The sequence below is a fragment of the Protopterus annectens genome, chromosome 3.part0, assembly GCF_019279795.1.
Source record: "Protopterus annectens isolate FY-2018-M chromosome 3.part0, PAN1.0, whole genome shotgun sequence".
Classification (NCBI taxonomy): domain Eukaryota; kingdom Metazoa; phylum Chordata; order Ceratodontiformes; family Protopteridae; genus Protopterus; species Protopterus annectens.
The window spans coordinates 1,575,028,259-1,575,045,107 of record NC_056731.1 but is presented as its reverse complement, the minus strand read 5'-3'; the positions used below and the strand labels follow the sequence as shown (position 1 = coordinate 1,575,045,107).

Here is a 16,849-nt window from a genome sequence, read left to right as displayed (position 1 = left end):
TAAAAACAGATCAGTTACATAACTCCCAGAAGAGAAACCCTTTATGAGATGATCTTAATTTTACATGTTAGTTTTCCCATGAGGATATGTTGAATGCTGGCTTTAGTGGCTTTGTAATTCAAAGGATTTAAAGTTAAGTCTTTTAGGCTGCTGAGCACATTGTATTCTTGAGCTCCTTTTTCTTCTGTGAAGACACTATAGAGAGTGTCTGTCTGTATCTTAACATGTATGCGACATCTGTAAAAGTCATTGTTATTTTTTGTGACCCTTTATAAACTCTGCTAGAAATATTTGCTGTATAGCATTGACACTTGGTGGGAAAGATTCAAAGAGTAACCATTTGACCAAGTTGAAGGTCTGATGATGTATTGTAGCCTAACTGCTAATTTTTTTTTTTTACAGGCTATCTGGGAGCAGGAGAGGGTGCCACTTTGGATTAAACCTTACAAGATCCTAGTAATATCTTCTGATAGTGGCATGATTGAGCCAGTTGTAAATGCTGTGTCCATTCATCAGGTGAAAAAGCAGTCATCACTGTTATTGTTGGATTACTTCTTACAAGAACATGGAAACTACACAACAGAGGCTTTCCTAACTGCACAGCGCAATTTTGTGCAGAGCTGTGCTGGCTACTGTTTAGTCTGTTACCTGCTGCAGGTTAAAGATAGGTAAGTTCAGAATATGAATTTTCTCTGTCTACCACCATGTATCCTTGTATTGCGCCAACATGTGTTCTCGTATTGTACATGCTGGCACAAACCTAAAAACTTCCAATAGTGGCCTGTGTTTTGAATTTCCAATCAGTTCATTTTGTTTGACTTTAAATTAATACATTGCTAGTTTACAATAATACCATTTACTGTTGGAGCACAATTCAGAACAATTGTGTAGTATAAAAAATTCATTTTTTCATTAACCTTAAAATATTGTAGAGGAAAGCACAGCCACATACCCCCCCCCCCCCAAAATAAATAAATAAATAAAAACGTAGCAGTCACCACTACTTACTTTTCAGGTTTGTTTTTTTTTGTCCCTTTGTTGTAAAAAAATGTATAAAACACATTAAAATTAAGCATGTAGTCTTATCTTTCAGGAGTTTGTATTCAATAGTCTACATAATGTACCAAGAAAGGCCATAGTGTTAGGGGGAGTAAGAAGCCACAGTGACCATAAATATGTTTGAACTCAGTGAACCTACTTATTGTTAACCCAATGCTTATCTGAGCCTTAAATTTAGTCATGCTTTGCCTGCATCAGTGGCAAAGCTGGATTAAGCCCTGGCTGTGGCCCAGGTAACTCCAGATGTTCTTCGTGTTTCACTGTTGCAATAATCACATTTGGGTTATCCCTGCCAGGGTAGCCATCGGCTGGCCTGAATACCAGAGACTTAGTATTTCTGCGTCAGTTGCTGTCGCTTCAGGACTGATGTCAGGTAGTCAGTAGTATAAAGTAAGGAAGCCGACGCCATTACATCAGTCTTTCTTGCAGTGGAGTCTGAATCAGAAGCAGTTCGCATGAGTACCAGTCGGCCGCTACCTGAGTTTCATCTACCAATTTGAAGCTGAAGTCTTCTAAAGCTAAGTACCCCGTTGGGGATCCTTTTTTCTTGCACTAACCAATGTCAGAAAAAGTTGACAGTTGTCTCGCCTGTGGAAAGCAAACACCACACAGAAACTTTCATTCTTACTGCGTCACTTGTTTTGGCCCAGACCACGACGTCCCCCGCTGTCACTTCTGTGCTTTGTTCAGCACCAGAACTATCCATTGTTGGGCTCTTATTGCAGCTAGATATTTTCGTTTACAGTCCTCAAACTCCAATATGACTTCAGTAAGCCATCCGATAGCAGATCTTCCAAAAAAACGTAAAGATAACGACAGAGACAGACCACACAGGTCCAAACCTCCTGACAACACTTCTGTTAAGCTAATCATCAGTTCTCCGGTCCTCAGTTAGATGCTTTCGCAGCCCCTGATGCCCGCTTCTGTGGATTCGCAGGCTGCTACCGAGACCCTTTCGGAGTCTGGTATGCCACAAAACTCTTCTTCAACTAAGGACCCTGCGGTCGTCTCTACCTTGGATGGGTCCGGAGCCGCTGAGCAGGCACCAGCTTCAGAGGAAGTCCTTCACACTACCGATTCTCGACACAAACCGACATCTTCTTTCGTGGCTACTGTTCTTCCGAAAACTACCGAGTTTCTTAGGCCCAGGGTACGAACCAGACCCAAAAAAATGACGGCCCAATCTCAGGGACCTGCTTCCTTGCCTCAGTCTCAAATGCAGAGGAAGCCAAGCTACCCCCTCCAAAAGGAAAAAAGATCTGTCCCCTGTAGTTTTATCTGAACAAGAGTCAGGTGACTCTGATGCATCTGAATATGAAGACATGTAACCCCTCTCTACTTATGAGAATCCTGATGCAGAGGATTCCATCCCTTCTGCCTCTCCCCTAGAGGATTGTTTTCTTTTGGGAAACCCTTCATACCTTAAGGGAGCATTTCCAATGGGAGAGTCAGGACTACCCTCAGTCTAAAAAAAAGACTCTGGAATTCTTAGATCTTCCACAGCACAGACCCTTGGCCATACCCTCAGTCCTGGATGTTGTGGAGGATGTTTTCCTGGAATCCAGCTTGACTCCTGACATCCTCCCTCCTGCACCCTGAAGACCAGACAAGTAATATTGAGTCCCTGATTTGCACAAATTTCTTTTTAAAAATCCTACTGCTGATGCTGAGGTAATTTCTCAAGGGCCTAAAGGGATTAAAGCAACCTCTGCTAAGAATCCCACACCCTCAGATAGGGATTCCTGAGCACTAGACAGATGGGGTAAAAAACTATACACCTCAGCTACTCTTGCTGTCAGGGCACTAAATTGTCAGTTCCATGTGCTAAAATTTCAGCAATACACCCTGGAACACCTCAAAGAAAAAATGCCTTCCTTTCCTGCTTGTGCAGAATCTAAAGAGTTACAAGAGTTAATGCATTCTGCAAGTCAAGTAACTAAACACACCTTGGATGGTTTTGACGCCCTAGAAGCTTCTTGCAGGGCAGCAGTCACCGGATCTGTCATTAGAAGGCATGCATGACTTAAAAAACAGCCCTTGCCAGACCATGTCAAATCTAAATTGTTGGATGCCCCCGTGCACAAAGACAACTTATTTGACACTAAGGCAGAAGAGGTCTTAAAAACGATGGAAGAAAAAGCAAAATCTATGCAGACAGTTAAGGATTTCTTACAGGTCCAGCCACCAAGGTTCAGCAGGCATTGTCCCACCAAGCACGGGTCCTTTCCTGCTCCCACTAAGCCAGTCCAGCCCAGACCCCAGGAAACCAGATCCCCCAGACAGCAGCCACAGGGAATGCACAGGTGTTCTTCGTGTTTCACTGTTGCAGTCATGATATTTGGGTAATCTGCTGGTAGGTTGTCCTCAGTTGGCCTGAATTCCAAAGTCTTGGGTCCTGCGTCGGTTGCTGTCTTCTCTTCTATGATGTCAGGTCGGCCGACTACTGAAATATTCGAGTTTGAGTTTCAGAACCGAAGTCTTAACTAAAGCTAAGTACTCCATTGGGGAAACTTTTTTCTTGCTTTTTACCGATGTCTGAAAAAGTTAATAATTGTATTGCTTGTGGGAAACAAATACCTCATAAGGATTTCCATTTATACTGTATTCCTTGCCTAGGCCCTGATCACAACATGCCTGGCTGTCGGTTTTGTGCTAGATTTAACCAACGCACTATTAAGCGTTGGTATATATTTGCATCAAAGTATTTTGGAAACAGATTTAACTACCCAGAAATGTCGTCTGATAGCAATCCGACTACCGGAGTACATAAAAACGCAAAGAAAAGGACAGAGAAAGGCAGTCGCGATCTAAAACTGATGGCGAAGCTTCTCCTAAGCCAGTCGCCGGTTCACCGGTACTCAGTGAGACGCCTTCGCAGCCCCTGATACCCGCTACCTTTGAGTCACAGGCCTCTACCGACACCCATGTGGAGTCTGGCATGCCGCAAGATACTCAGTGTATCTCCCTCAGATGGGTCTGGAGCCCCTGAGCAGGCACCGGCTTCTGAGTGTGCATTCAGACCTCAACATTTGTACATCAAACCGACGACAGCTGCAAAACGAAAGACAAAGGCAACTTCTAAACCTAAATAACTGACGCATGAGCCACCGTGCACAGGCCTCTATGCCTAAAAAACAGATGATCAAAATGGCTGAAGACCTTATTACCTTGATCAGGGGTACCCATCCCCCTCCAGATAAGAGGCCTAGGCAAGACACTGATTATGAATCTTCAGATCAGGTTTCTATTTCTTCTGATTCCTCTTCTGATCAGGAATTATCTATACCTCCCTATGAGGATTCTGATGCTGTGGAGTCTATTACCTCTGCATCTCCTCCTGAGGATTATTCATTTGGAGAAACCTTGCATACTTGAGGGAGCATTTTCACTGGGAGAGTCAAGACTTCTCAGAATCAAAAAAGAGGGTCATGGATTTCCTTCTTCTCCCTCAGCACAAGCCTTTAGCCATTCCTCCTGTTCTAGACATTGTGGATGATGTGTTTTCGGAGTCAAGCTTGACCCCTGACTCCTTACCTCCGGCTCCCAGTAAGCCTGACAGATATTACAGAGTCCCCGACTCACATACATTTTTATTTAGAAACCCTGCTGCTGAGGGTCCAAAGGGAGTTAAGGCCTCAACAACAAAAAACCGTACCCCCTCTGACAGAGATTCCAGGGCACTGGACAGATGAGGGGAAAAAAGGTTTGTACATCTGCAACCTTGGCAATCATGGCTTTAAATTGTCGATTTCATATGCTTAAGTACCAACAACATGTTATGGGATTGCTGAGACAGAAAATGATGTTGATTTCAGAATGTGCAGAAAATAAAGAATTACAGGAATTATTGCATGCAGCTAAACAAGTTGGAAAGCATACTTTGCAGTGTGGTTTTGATTCTTTAGAGGCCTCCTGCAGGGCCACAGTTACTGGATCTGTGATTAGGAGGCATGCCTGGTTAAAGGAACAAAATTTGCCTGATCATGTTAAAGCTAAATTGCTAGATGCACCTTTACGCCATGATTCTCTGTTTGGTATTAAGGCAGAAGAGGTTTTAAAGAAAATGGAAGACAACGCTAAGTCTATGCAAACTGTTAAAGATTTCTTACAAATGCAGCCACCAAGATTCAGTAGACACTGGCCTACAAAAAATTGGTCCTTTCCTGTGTCAGACAGAGCTCAAAGGGGCAAATCCAGATGCCCTAAGGGTTCCAGGTACCAGGCTCAAGACTCATACAGGTCAAAGCAATGGGGCACATCCACCTCCAAATCTGGAGGAGATAAAGCGCAAACCTACAGAAAGCAATCCCAATGACTTCCCTCTGCCTACACCAAGCACTTATCTTTTGGCAGCACCCATAGGGGGGAAATTAGCACAAAATTGGCAGTTAATAACCCAGGACAAGTGGGTACTAAACATCGTATCACAGGGATACAGATTCCATTTCCACACTCTGCCAATGACAAATGGTTGGCCATATCTGCCAAAAAAATCAATGGGCAGAGGCACAGAAACAGGTTACGTCCCTCATGGATATGGGGGCCATTCAGACAGTACTAGAACAGGAAAAAGGACAAGGTTTTTACTCAAGGACTGTTCTTGGTACCCAGAAAGGACAAGGCCTGGCAGCCAATACTGGATTTATTGATTCTGAACACATACCTGGACATTCCAAAATTCAAAATGCTCACTTTGCAGCAGCTTCTGCCCATGCTGGGCAAGAATGCTTGGCTGGTGACTTTAGATCTAAAAGAGGCATACCTGCATGTCTCAATAAGACAGTCGTGCAGAAGATACTTCAGATTCAAGGCTGGCTTAATGCATAACCAATTCTCTTCACTGCCCTTTGGCTTATCTACTGCGCCCAGGGTCTTTACAAAGTGCCTGGCACCAGTAATTGCATTTTGCAGACAAAGAAGTATACAGATATATCCTTACTTGGACGACTGTCTCATTCAAGCAGAGAACAAAGACACTCTTCTACGACACCTGGCGTTTGTGGAAAGGCTTCTAACATGCCTAGGGTACACAATAAATGAAAAGAAATCACAACTGGTACCCTCTCAAAAGATAACATTCCTGGGTGCAAGCTTGAATACAACTGCCCAGATGGCTTACCTCACACCATACAAACAAAGGCAACTGACTACTTACTTCAAACGGATTGCAACAAAAACCCAGTCTTCTGCAAGACAAATTCTGCAGTCTCTGGGCTTCATGGCATCCTGCATCCTACTAACTCCATATGCAAGACTGCATATGAGGAAACTTCAGTGGTACCTAAAAAGTTTATGGAGTCAACATCCACACAGTCTGAAAACGATGATTCCTCTCATTCCCTGCCTGCAACAGGAGTTTCTCTGGTGAGCAAAGGCCTGTCACCAAAATATGGGATGGCCCTTCACTCTACCCCCTGCCAGCCAAACTTTAACAACAGACGCATCAGATTATGTCTGGGGGGCCCACATGGCAGGAAGATGCATTCAGGGCATATGGGCACCAAATCAAATGCATCTACATATCAACCAGAAAGAGATGCTAGCTGTTCAAAATGCCCGAACAGCCTTCAAGGACTTACTTCATCCAGGACAACTACTGATAAAGACGGACAACACCACAGTCGTGGTATATAAACAAGCAAGGGGTCACACACTCATACCCCCTTTGCAGATTAGCCATGGCACTGTGGGACACATCTTTGACCCACCAAATACATCTTCAAGCTCAATTCCTGCCAGGAAAACAGAACACTCTGGCAGACGATTTAAGCAGAAACCTTATGGATCCTCATGAGTGGAAACTAAATCCACAAGTCTTCAGCATGATAACAGAGAAATGGGGGAGTCCAGACAGATCTATTTGCCTCTCCTCAAAATTATCAACTGAGAAGATTCTGCACAAGGACTTATAACAGACAAGCATGGAAAGTGGAAGCCCTATCCTTCAGTTGGAAAAACCATCATTTTACTCCTTTCCTCCTCTGCCTCTTCTACCCAAGGTCCTCCTAAAAGTCAGACAAAAGAAGCCAAAGATGATATTAATTGCCCCAGACTGGCCCCGCCAATACTGGTACCCAATCCTAAGGAACTTGTCTCAGTACCCAGCTTGGACCTTGCCTCAAAAACCACAACTACTGTCCCAGCAAAACAATCAGATCCAGTACAGTCATCTGCAGACTCTGAACCTGGCAGCATGGCTAATCCTACAAATGACACATCTCAGTAAAGCTGTGATGGATGTCATTTTGGAAGCCAGAAGGCCTAATACTAGAAAATCTTATGCTGACAAATGGAAGAGATTCTGTGCTTGGAATCAAGCACAAGGAACTGATACAGCAGAACCACATATTCCTCGGATATTACAATACTTAACTGAGATGCTTGACAAAGGCCTATCTTTCTCATCAATCAAAATCCATGCCTCTGCCATTTCGGCTCATTTTAGATTAGATTAGATTAGATTAGTACTAGGCTAACTACCCTTGTGAGCCATTTTAAGCCTAGCCAATTATCCCCTGTGAGATTCAAACCCTGTACCTTGTGTTTGTCAGGCAAACACCTTAACCATTAGGCCATCCTCCCAACCATTCATTACAATACAGAGCCACCAATCTTTTCTCATCCTTTACTAAAGCAGTATCTTAGAGGAGCCAAAAATGTAAGGCCTCCTAGAAGATCACCATTACCTGCATGGGACCTCAATTATGTGTTGGAAAAGCTCACCCTGCCTCCATTTGAACCAGCTGCTACCGCTGATGTAAAGTTCTTATCATGGAAGACAGCTCTGCTGCTAGCAATTACTTCAGCAAGAAGAGTTTCAGAGCTACAGGCCCTCATGGCTTGTAGAGCCTTTTATCATATTTTACCCAGACAGGGTGTCTCTGAGGACAAATCCTACTTTTATGCCTAAGGTGGTTTCCAGTGTGGCTCTTAACCAAACAATTCATCTGCCAACCTTTTATCCAAATCCACAGAACAAAGGGGAGAGAATTCTGCATTCCTTGGACGTACACAGACAGCTAAGCTTCTACTTGAGCAGGACTACAGCTTTAAGAAAAACTGAGCAATTACTAGTGTCATATGCTGCAGGATCAGAAGGAAAGGCCATTTCAAAGCAGACATTTTCAAAGTGGATCAGCCACTGCATCCGTTTCTGCTACTTACACCATGGTAAACCTGTGCCCAAGGGTATTAGGTCTCATTCCACCAGAGCTGCAGCTACTTCAGCAGCCTTTCTCAGAGGAGTACCAACCAAAGACATTCTAGAGGCTGCTATTTGCAGTTGTGTTCACACCTTTACAAAGCATTACCATTTGCCTCTCTACTCTAAGTCCAGGGCAGGCTTTGTCACTGCAGTGTTGCAGGGTCTTATAGCCGCACCTAATGCTGTTTAGCTCCATCCTCCCATTCATAGCTTTGGGATTCTACCCAAATGTAATGACTGCAACAGTGAAACACGAAGAACATAGTACAGTTGTGTACACTTACCATAAATGTAGAAGTTCGAGTGTATTCACTGTTGCAGTCCAGGTTACCCTCCCATCATCCCCCTGTCACTCTACAGTTTATATTTTCTTCTCTATCTTCTACAACCTATGTGGTGTATTTGCTTGTAGATGAAGGTAAAGTTCATATTGATGCATGTATGTATATATATGTGTATATATATATATATATATATATATATATATATATATATATATATATATATATATATATATATATATATATATATATATATATATATATATATATATATATAATGCTACCTTTCTGGGGACAAGAAGAACTAAAGAAAATGGCATCGGCTGCATGTTTTTATACCCCTGACGACCTGACGTCATGGAAGAGAAGACAGCAACCGACGCAGGACCCAAGGCTGACTGAGGGCAACCTGCTAGCAGATAACCCAAATGTAATGACTGCAACAGTGAATACACTCGAACATCTACATTTATGGTAAGTGTACACAACTATACTATCTAAGCAGTGGACTACCTCCACTTCAAAACCAGGGAGTTCTAAGCCACCCCCTTATGGTAACTCACATTGACTCACCTCCCCCACCCCCTCCCTCTGCCCACCTTCACTTACCCCTAGGAGGAAAACTCTCCTTTCAGGCAAGCACCTGGGCCACCATTACCAACAACCGCTGGGTTCTCGAGATAGTATCCCAGGGATACAAATTTTCTTTCCACACCCTTCCTACCCCAAAAGGGTTCCTAGATCTACCTCTAAACCAGTGGGAAGAGGCGTGAAAGCAAGTACGTTCCCTGCTCTCTATGAGGGAAGTAGAGCACGTTCCTGCAGAACAAACAGGCCAAGGTTTCTACTCCAGACTTTTTCTGGTACCTACAAAAGAGGACACCTGGCACCCCATCCTTGATCTATCCATTCTAAACACCTTCCTGGTGATCCCAAAATTCAAAATGCTCACCCTCCAGCAGCTGCTACCCATGCTCTCCAAGGATGCTTGGCTAACCCCCTAGATCTAAAAGAGGCCTACCTCCTTATTCCTATTAGGGAATCATGCAGGAAATATCTCCATTTCAGGGCAGGATTTCAGCACTTTCAGTTCTCTGTGTTTCCCTTTGGCTCATCTACTGCTCCCAGAGTTTTCACAAAATGTCTGGCTCAAACATTACCACCTGCCTCTCTTCTCCAAATCCAGGGCAGAGTGTGCCTCTGCAGTCTTGCAGGGCATCCTAGACAGCCCCTAGTTTCCTTGACTGCCTCCATCCATTTCCTTAGCTTGGGGAATCATCCCAAATGTGATGACTGCAACAGTGAAACAGGAAGAACATAGTACAGTTGTGTACACTTACCATAAATGTAGATGTTCGAATGTATTCACTGTTGCAGTCCTGGTTTCCCTCCCTCCATCCCCCTTTTTTCTTCTCTTTCCTTACAAGAGACATATTGGTATTTACTTTCTACTGGTGGGGTTCTTCCACCAGAACCTGGCTCCTACTTGGGAGCTCCTGACAGGTTAGGGCAAGAAAAACTGATGTAATGGCGTCGGCTGCCTTACTTTATACTACTGACGACCTGATGTCAGTCTGGAAGCTACAGCAACTGACGCAGAAATACTAAGCCTCTGGTATTTGGACCGGCTGAGGGCTACCCTGGCAAGGATAACCCAAATGTGATGACTGCAACAGTGCATACACTCGAACATCTACATTTATGGTAAGTGTACACAACTGTACTTTTGAATAGTGGTTTGGGTACTTGGGTGGTGTAGGCAGAGATGTATCCATTTGATTTCTCTGGTGGAGACCAGGGAAGCAACAGCAAGGTGCTCTTGAGGGTGAGTGGGACATGTATGTTTCCCTTGGGGAAGTGAGGAGTGGTTCAGCTGTGATGCCCATTGCACATCCTGCCCTCAGGGTGCTACTGGATGATTGCAGGGGTGGAGAGTAAAGAATATAAACACTCTTCAACAGCAGTGTGATGCTGCTCCAGGTTCCACCTTCCCCTCACCATCACTGGACATGGGATGAGTACAGCTTGGAGATGGCTAAGGCAGTACTAGAAGACTTAGTGGATGAGGAGAGGGACTGGAGTCAGGCAGTACTTACAAGGGGGATTTCTGCAGTTTATGCAAAGGAAAAAATGGGAAGGAAAATACACATACCTTTTACTTACATCCAGCAATTGCCTGCGTGTGATTGATGTGGCACTTAGCCTTCTAAGATGAGTATTTCCATATTTTACAGTCGTTGATAGGCAGCAGGAGTGAACCAAAAAATATCTAGTTAGCCTGGTTTATTAGCAGTGACTAAATACATCTGGAAGGAAGCAAAGATCACTGAAGTAAGTCTAAATATGCAGCATTGTTACTGATCATTTTTGTCTCATTTTCTGTTTCCATTCTTTAGGCACAATGGTAACATTTTACTAGACTCTGAAGGCCATATAATCCATATCGACTTTGGATTCATTCTGTCCAGCTCTCCTCGGAATCTTGGATTTGAAACGTCAGCATTTAAACTCACCACTGAATTTGTAGATGTAAGAAGAAACAATGAGATTTTTTAAATAAAATGAGATTTTGGAAGTCGCATGTTCCTTTTGTTATTATCCATAGGAGGAATTGTTTGAAAAAGCTATCAATATCAGCAGTGTTTGAATTAAAGAGGCTTTTGATTGTATCTGCATTTGGGTGTTGGCAGTAGTGTAAACGCAGAAAGAGACCTCTGAGTTAGTGTAGATGAGCTATCCCTGTTGAAAATAGTCAAGTCTGTTGCAATACTTGCTTTTTATATTTTTATAGAAAAGGAAAACAAAATTATGTTTTTCCAGTTGTAACTATGCATTTGTAATTTATGCCAGCAGAAGGATACTTGGGGTCTGTTAAGTCTGCCTTAGAGTTCAGCTAACCCCTAAGGCTAGCAGCTACTTCATTGTCTGGTAACAGAAGACTGAAAGCTGTTATTTGCTTAAGAAGAATGAATGACCTTTCTCTTCACTCCTGAAGGCAAATGGTGTAGTCTACAGTAATAACACCAACACCTTATGGTGGCACCTAATCTGAAAACTGACACACCAAAGAGCGTAGCTTACTGGTGTCTGGCAGAAACCTTCTGTGTATGAGGTGGCTGAAATGATCCCCAAACTCCAGTAGTGGGACTTGCGGGGACCTGCTGGGTACAGTTAGGTCACCTAAGAATTGTCTTTTGGGTTTCTTTATATCCTAGTTTTCAAGTGATTGTAGGGTACACATGCCAAATCCCATCTCTGACCCATGTATAGTTCTTCCTGTTCTAATATCTAAACACCCATCATATATTTAGAAGTGGATTCTCTCTCGCCTTATTTTTTTTAACTGTGGTACCTCTAACTGTACTGTAGTACAACATTTGCTCTCATCTTCCATTTCTAGAAATTCAGGGTCACTATTGCATCTCCTACAGTGATTAATGACTTGCACTGAGCATGTTGTATTTCTGTCAGTACTGCTACTGCTAATTAACCTGCCAGAGTAAGGTCTGGAGAGTGGAACCAGGCTACCGGCTTAGTCTCAGAATTGAAGCTTACTACTGCTGTACAACTGTTGTATTTTTTGATTTGTTGCATATGTTAAGTGAACCAGTGTAATACTGCTTTTCATTACCAGCCAGGGCCTTTTTTAAATGTGTGTTATGGTTTTGTCTGTTTCAGTAGAAGCTTACCAATTCTATACAGTTGTTTGTCTATGCTGCGGTAAGTTATGTAACCCAGTTTGCCCATCTCTATCTCTCCTGGAATTAGATACTGCAACACAGTAATACTTGGGGAAGGGGGTGTCTGTATAATTTTATTTATTTTTTTTTACTTGAGCTGTTTTCTTACACCTGTACTGGAAATGACCCCTGATGTTTGAAATCCAACTAAACAGACTGAAGAAATGGAAAATGGCAAGCCATGATGTGTGCAGTTTACTGTTGTGTGTTCTGTATGTGATAGTAATGCTTTATTTAATATGACTTTCTTTATTTTACTTGTTTTGCAGCTAATTGAAGTAGATCATTTGGGCTTTAAATTATGGCCTAGTTAACAGTAATGTTGATGGGGACAAGACAGTACAAACATAACAGAAAATAAAATAAAACAAGGAGCAAGATGACATTAGGATTGTTTTTCTTTCTTCTTGAAGCTTAGTACCTGTACATACTTTTTCTGTATTATTTTTTCAAGATAGTATAAAACCTTAGTGTTTCAGTAGTAATAACCTTTTCCTAAAATGTTGCATTTTATGTTATAGGTAATGGGTGGTCTGGATGGTGATATGTTTAACTATTACAAGATGCTGATGTTGCAAGGCCTTATTGCTGCTCGGAAGCACATGGACAGAGTTGTACAAATTGTAGAAATTATGCAGCAAGGTAATATGCCCATGTACTGTGTTCGTCACAGGATGAGCTTCCAGACTGATTTCCTGATATCTGCTCGTATTTTGATTGTATGTTTTACTACCAGTTAGATTGAAAGCCACATACTGAATATGACTTGTTGCTTTTTTAAGTTCCCTGCTTAGGATCACTTCATGTATATATGATATCTTGCTAAATAAGTGCAGTCCTTGCTCAGAGCAGCAGAATGATAAAAGCAAATACAGCACAAGGTAAACTGCTGCTGTTCAAGAAGTGTCCAAGTCACAGGTGCTCATAAACAGTAGATGGGCATGTTGTAGTGGTTCTTATGATATGAGAGGATCTGCATGTTCGTGTCCATATTGTGTCATTGTTCAGTCTTTGAAAGCAGTAGAAGATTGCCAGTTTTAGTTACTGGTTTGCCATTGTAGTAACATCAGTACTTTTCATGATGCAGCAGTTGTCATGTAAAAATTAAATCCTTGTAATAGCTTTCTCCACTGCCCAAGTGCATAATGCAGAACAGCCTTCTTTCACTACCAGTGCAGCATTTTTAAACACTGTGTTGCGTGCACAGAGACAAAGATGCTGCTGTTCATGGAACTGATGTTAAGGTATTGCATCAGAGTCACTCTCAACCTTCTTTAGCAGTTGGTACCCATTTTTTTTTTCAGATCTTCTCTCACACTGTCCATCCATGTTTTGGCTGAACATCCTAGTTTCATCTTGCCTTCTTTCTGCTTCCCTCAACTCTTCAAAGCCAAATTTGCTTCTTTCTTGTGTACCTGCCCAAACCACCATAATCTTTTCTGTTTGACCTTCTGTGCAAATGGAGCTATTGTGGCTTCTGTTCTGGTGTAATTTCTTCATCTGTCCCACATTGTGCATACTACCACCCATCTCAGGCACTTCATCTCCATCTCCCCTAGCTTCCTCAGCTGCTCTGCCTTCAATGCACAAGTTTCTGTATCATACAGAAGTGCTGGTCATATCACTGTTTTGTACACCTTACTTTCATCTGCTTTGGTATTCTTCTGTCACACACTAACTCTGATTCCCTGCCATTTGACTGCAGCACCTATGTTTCTAGCTTTGACCTCCTTATTCAGATTTCCCCTATTTTCAACCACTCTTTCCAGATACTTGAAGCTGTTAACTTTTTCCAGTGTCTTCCTTTATATTGCAGTTTTCACCGTAATTTCCTCAGTTTGCTGTCATAACGGTCTCATCTGTACTCAGTTTCATCCCATGTTTCTTTGTATGTCCTTCTATATCCCTGTTGCACTTTTCTTCACCTTAGAGATCTCCTACCTAGGATAGCTCAACATCCAGCAAGTGTTTCAAAGCCTGTAGATCTTGTATGTGCTGTATGTCATGTGTATTTTCCCTGTATAGGACATAAGGCATAAAGGTGATATATGGACAGAGTTACCCAGAACAACTTTGCCATCAGTCCAAATGCCATCATCAGTTGTCTGTCTAAACTCCCTTTGCTGTGTAAGTAAGTGCATCGTTGGGGTCTTCTTTCCTTCTTATTGTTGGTCTTGTTTTCTTTTGATTATCTGAAGATGTTCTTTATGTTTCATTGTTGCAGTCATCACAGTTGGGATGATGTTCATCGTGCATACAGCTGCAGTCATAACAGATGGGTTTTCCTGCCGTCAGGCGGGTCCTCGGTCGGCCGAATTCCAAAGTCTAGGTCTGGCGTCGGTTGTCGTCGCTTCCTCCCTGACGTCAGTGCGACAGGGGTATAAAAGATCCAGCCGACGCCATTTTCTTCAGTCTTTATTGCCGCGCGGTGCCTGAAGCAGAAGCAGTTCGCAATTGCCAGTCGGCCAGCTCCTGAGATTACGAATATTTTTCAACAGAAGTCTTCTTAAAAGCTAAGTACCTCGTTGGGGAAACTTTTCTTGCCTCAGACCGATGTCAGACCAAGTTAATAATTGCATTACTTTTGGGAAGCAAATACTGCATAAGGATTTTCATTCCCGCTGCATTCCTTGCCTAGGCCCAGACCACGACGTCTCGGCCTGTCGTTTTTGTGCTACATTCAACAGACGCACTATTAAGCGTCGGGCGGAGTTCGCCCAACACTATTTTGGCAAAAAATTTAATTACATTATGTCGTCGGATACTCCGACTCCAGTTTTGAGTAAAAGACGCAAAGATAAGGACCGGTATACGAGGTCCACGGCTTCTACCAACACCACGCCAAAGCCGACTACAGGTGGTCTGGTTCTCAGTGAGGTGCCTACGCAGCCCCTGACTACCGACGACACTTCATTGGCGGTGTCTTCTGTGCCCGAGGTCGCAGGCTCTTCGGCCCACACCCCGACTACAGATACCGAAGCCACTATTGGCAGTGAAACTCAGAGTTTAGATAGACCTGCCACCTCTCAAGGTGCCACCTCTCAAGGTGTCTACAGGCCTTCCTCTTCTTTTTCCATCAAGGCTTTCACTAAGTCTAAATCAGCCATGCATACTAAAAGACAAGCTCCACAGGGCCCTTCTCAAGGCCACACGCCTAAAAAGCAGATGCTCAAAATGGCTGAAGATTTGATTTCTCTTATTAGGGGTTCTCACCCCCCCCCCCTCGGGCAAAAGACCCAGAGTGGAGGAAGAATCCCCCTCCTCGGACCAGGCCTCCATTATTTCAGAACATTCTGAAGACCAGGAACATTCTTACTCCCCTTTTGAAGATTCGGATGCAGAGGAGTCCATTCCCTCTGTCTCCCCCCCCCCCCGAGGATTACTCTTTTGGGGAAACCTTACATACCTTGAGGGAACACTTCCACTGGGAAGGCCAAGAGTACTCAGACTCCAAGAAAAGGCTTAGGGATTTCCTCTTGCTCCCTCAGCACAGGCCTCTGGCTATACCTCCTGTCTTAGACATTCTAGATGACGTGTATTCGGAGGCCTGCCCTAACCCAGATTCTTTACCTCCAGCTCCAGTCAAGCCTGACAGGTATTACCGGGTTCCTGACTCACACCATTTCCTATACAAAAGCCATGCGGCTGACCCAGAAACTATATCACAGGGTCCCAAGGGAATTAAGGCCTCCACTGCTAAAAATCCATTACCTTCAGAGAGATTCCAGAGCTTTAGAGAGGTGGGGGAAAAAGGTTTACACCTCGGCCACCTTAACCATGAGGGCATTAAACTGTCAGTTCCATATGTTAAAGTACCAACAATTTCTGTTATCACAGTTGAGAAACAAAATGTCACAACCTGAACAACCAGACTTGAAGGAGTTGCAGAATTTGATACATAGTGCAGAACAAGTGGGTAAACATACCTTGCAATGTGGTTTTGATGTTTTAGAGGCCTCAGGTAGAGCTGCTGTTACAGGATCAGTCATATGTAGACATGCCTGGCTCAAAGAGCAAACCTTACCAGATCATGTCAAAGCGAAATTACTAGATGCCCCTCTGCAAAAAGATGTATTGTTTGGTGGTAAAGCTGAGAGGAGGTATTAAAGAAAATGGAGGAAAAGGCAAAATCAATGCAAACAGTAAAAGATTTCCTACAGGTACAACCTCCACGTTTCAGTAGAAATTGGCCTTCCAAAAATTGGTCCTTTCCAGCCACGGACAGACCCCAAAGAGGTAGATACAGGGGCCAGAGGGGCAGAGGGCAATCTCAAGGATCATTTAGAGGCAGACAATGGCAAGCACCCACACAAAGAGGTGGTGAGGATAGTTCACAGCCATTCAGAAAGCAGCACCAATGACTTTCCCCTTTGCATGACAAGCAAGGCTCAAATGGCAGCACCTTTAGGCAGAAAACTGGCATTATTTTCGAAAAATAAATGGATCCTGGACATTATAGACAGAGGCTACAGATTCCATTTTCACACCCTTCCAAAAATGAGAGGCATGCCAAACCTGCCACACAATCAAAGGGCAGAGGCTCTAAAACAAATTTCAGATCTCAT

General features: G+C 43.2%; 1 protein-coding gene across 2 annotated transcripts in view; it reads left to right on the top strand.

Moving 5' to 3' along the window:
• The window catches only part of PI4KB (phosphatidylinositol 4-kinase beta), a 1,158,526-nt gene that overhangs the window by 988,808 nt on the left and 152,869 nt on the right, over positions 1-16,849 (top strand). For both annotated transcript variants that reach the window (XM_044065607.1, XM_044065608.1), the window contains 3 exons: positions 403-668; positions 10,941-11,073; positions 12,806-12,926. In XM_044065607.1, the coding sequence (XP_043921542.1) occupies positions 403-668; positions 10,941-11,073; positions 12,806-12,926 (520 nt within the window). The remainder of the gene's footprint in view (positions 1-402; positions 669-10,940; positions 11,074-12,805; positions 12,927-16,849) is intronic.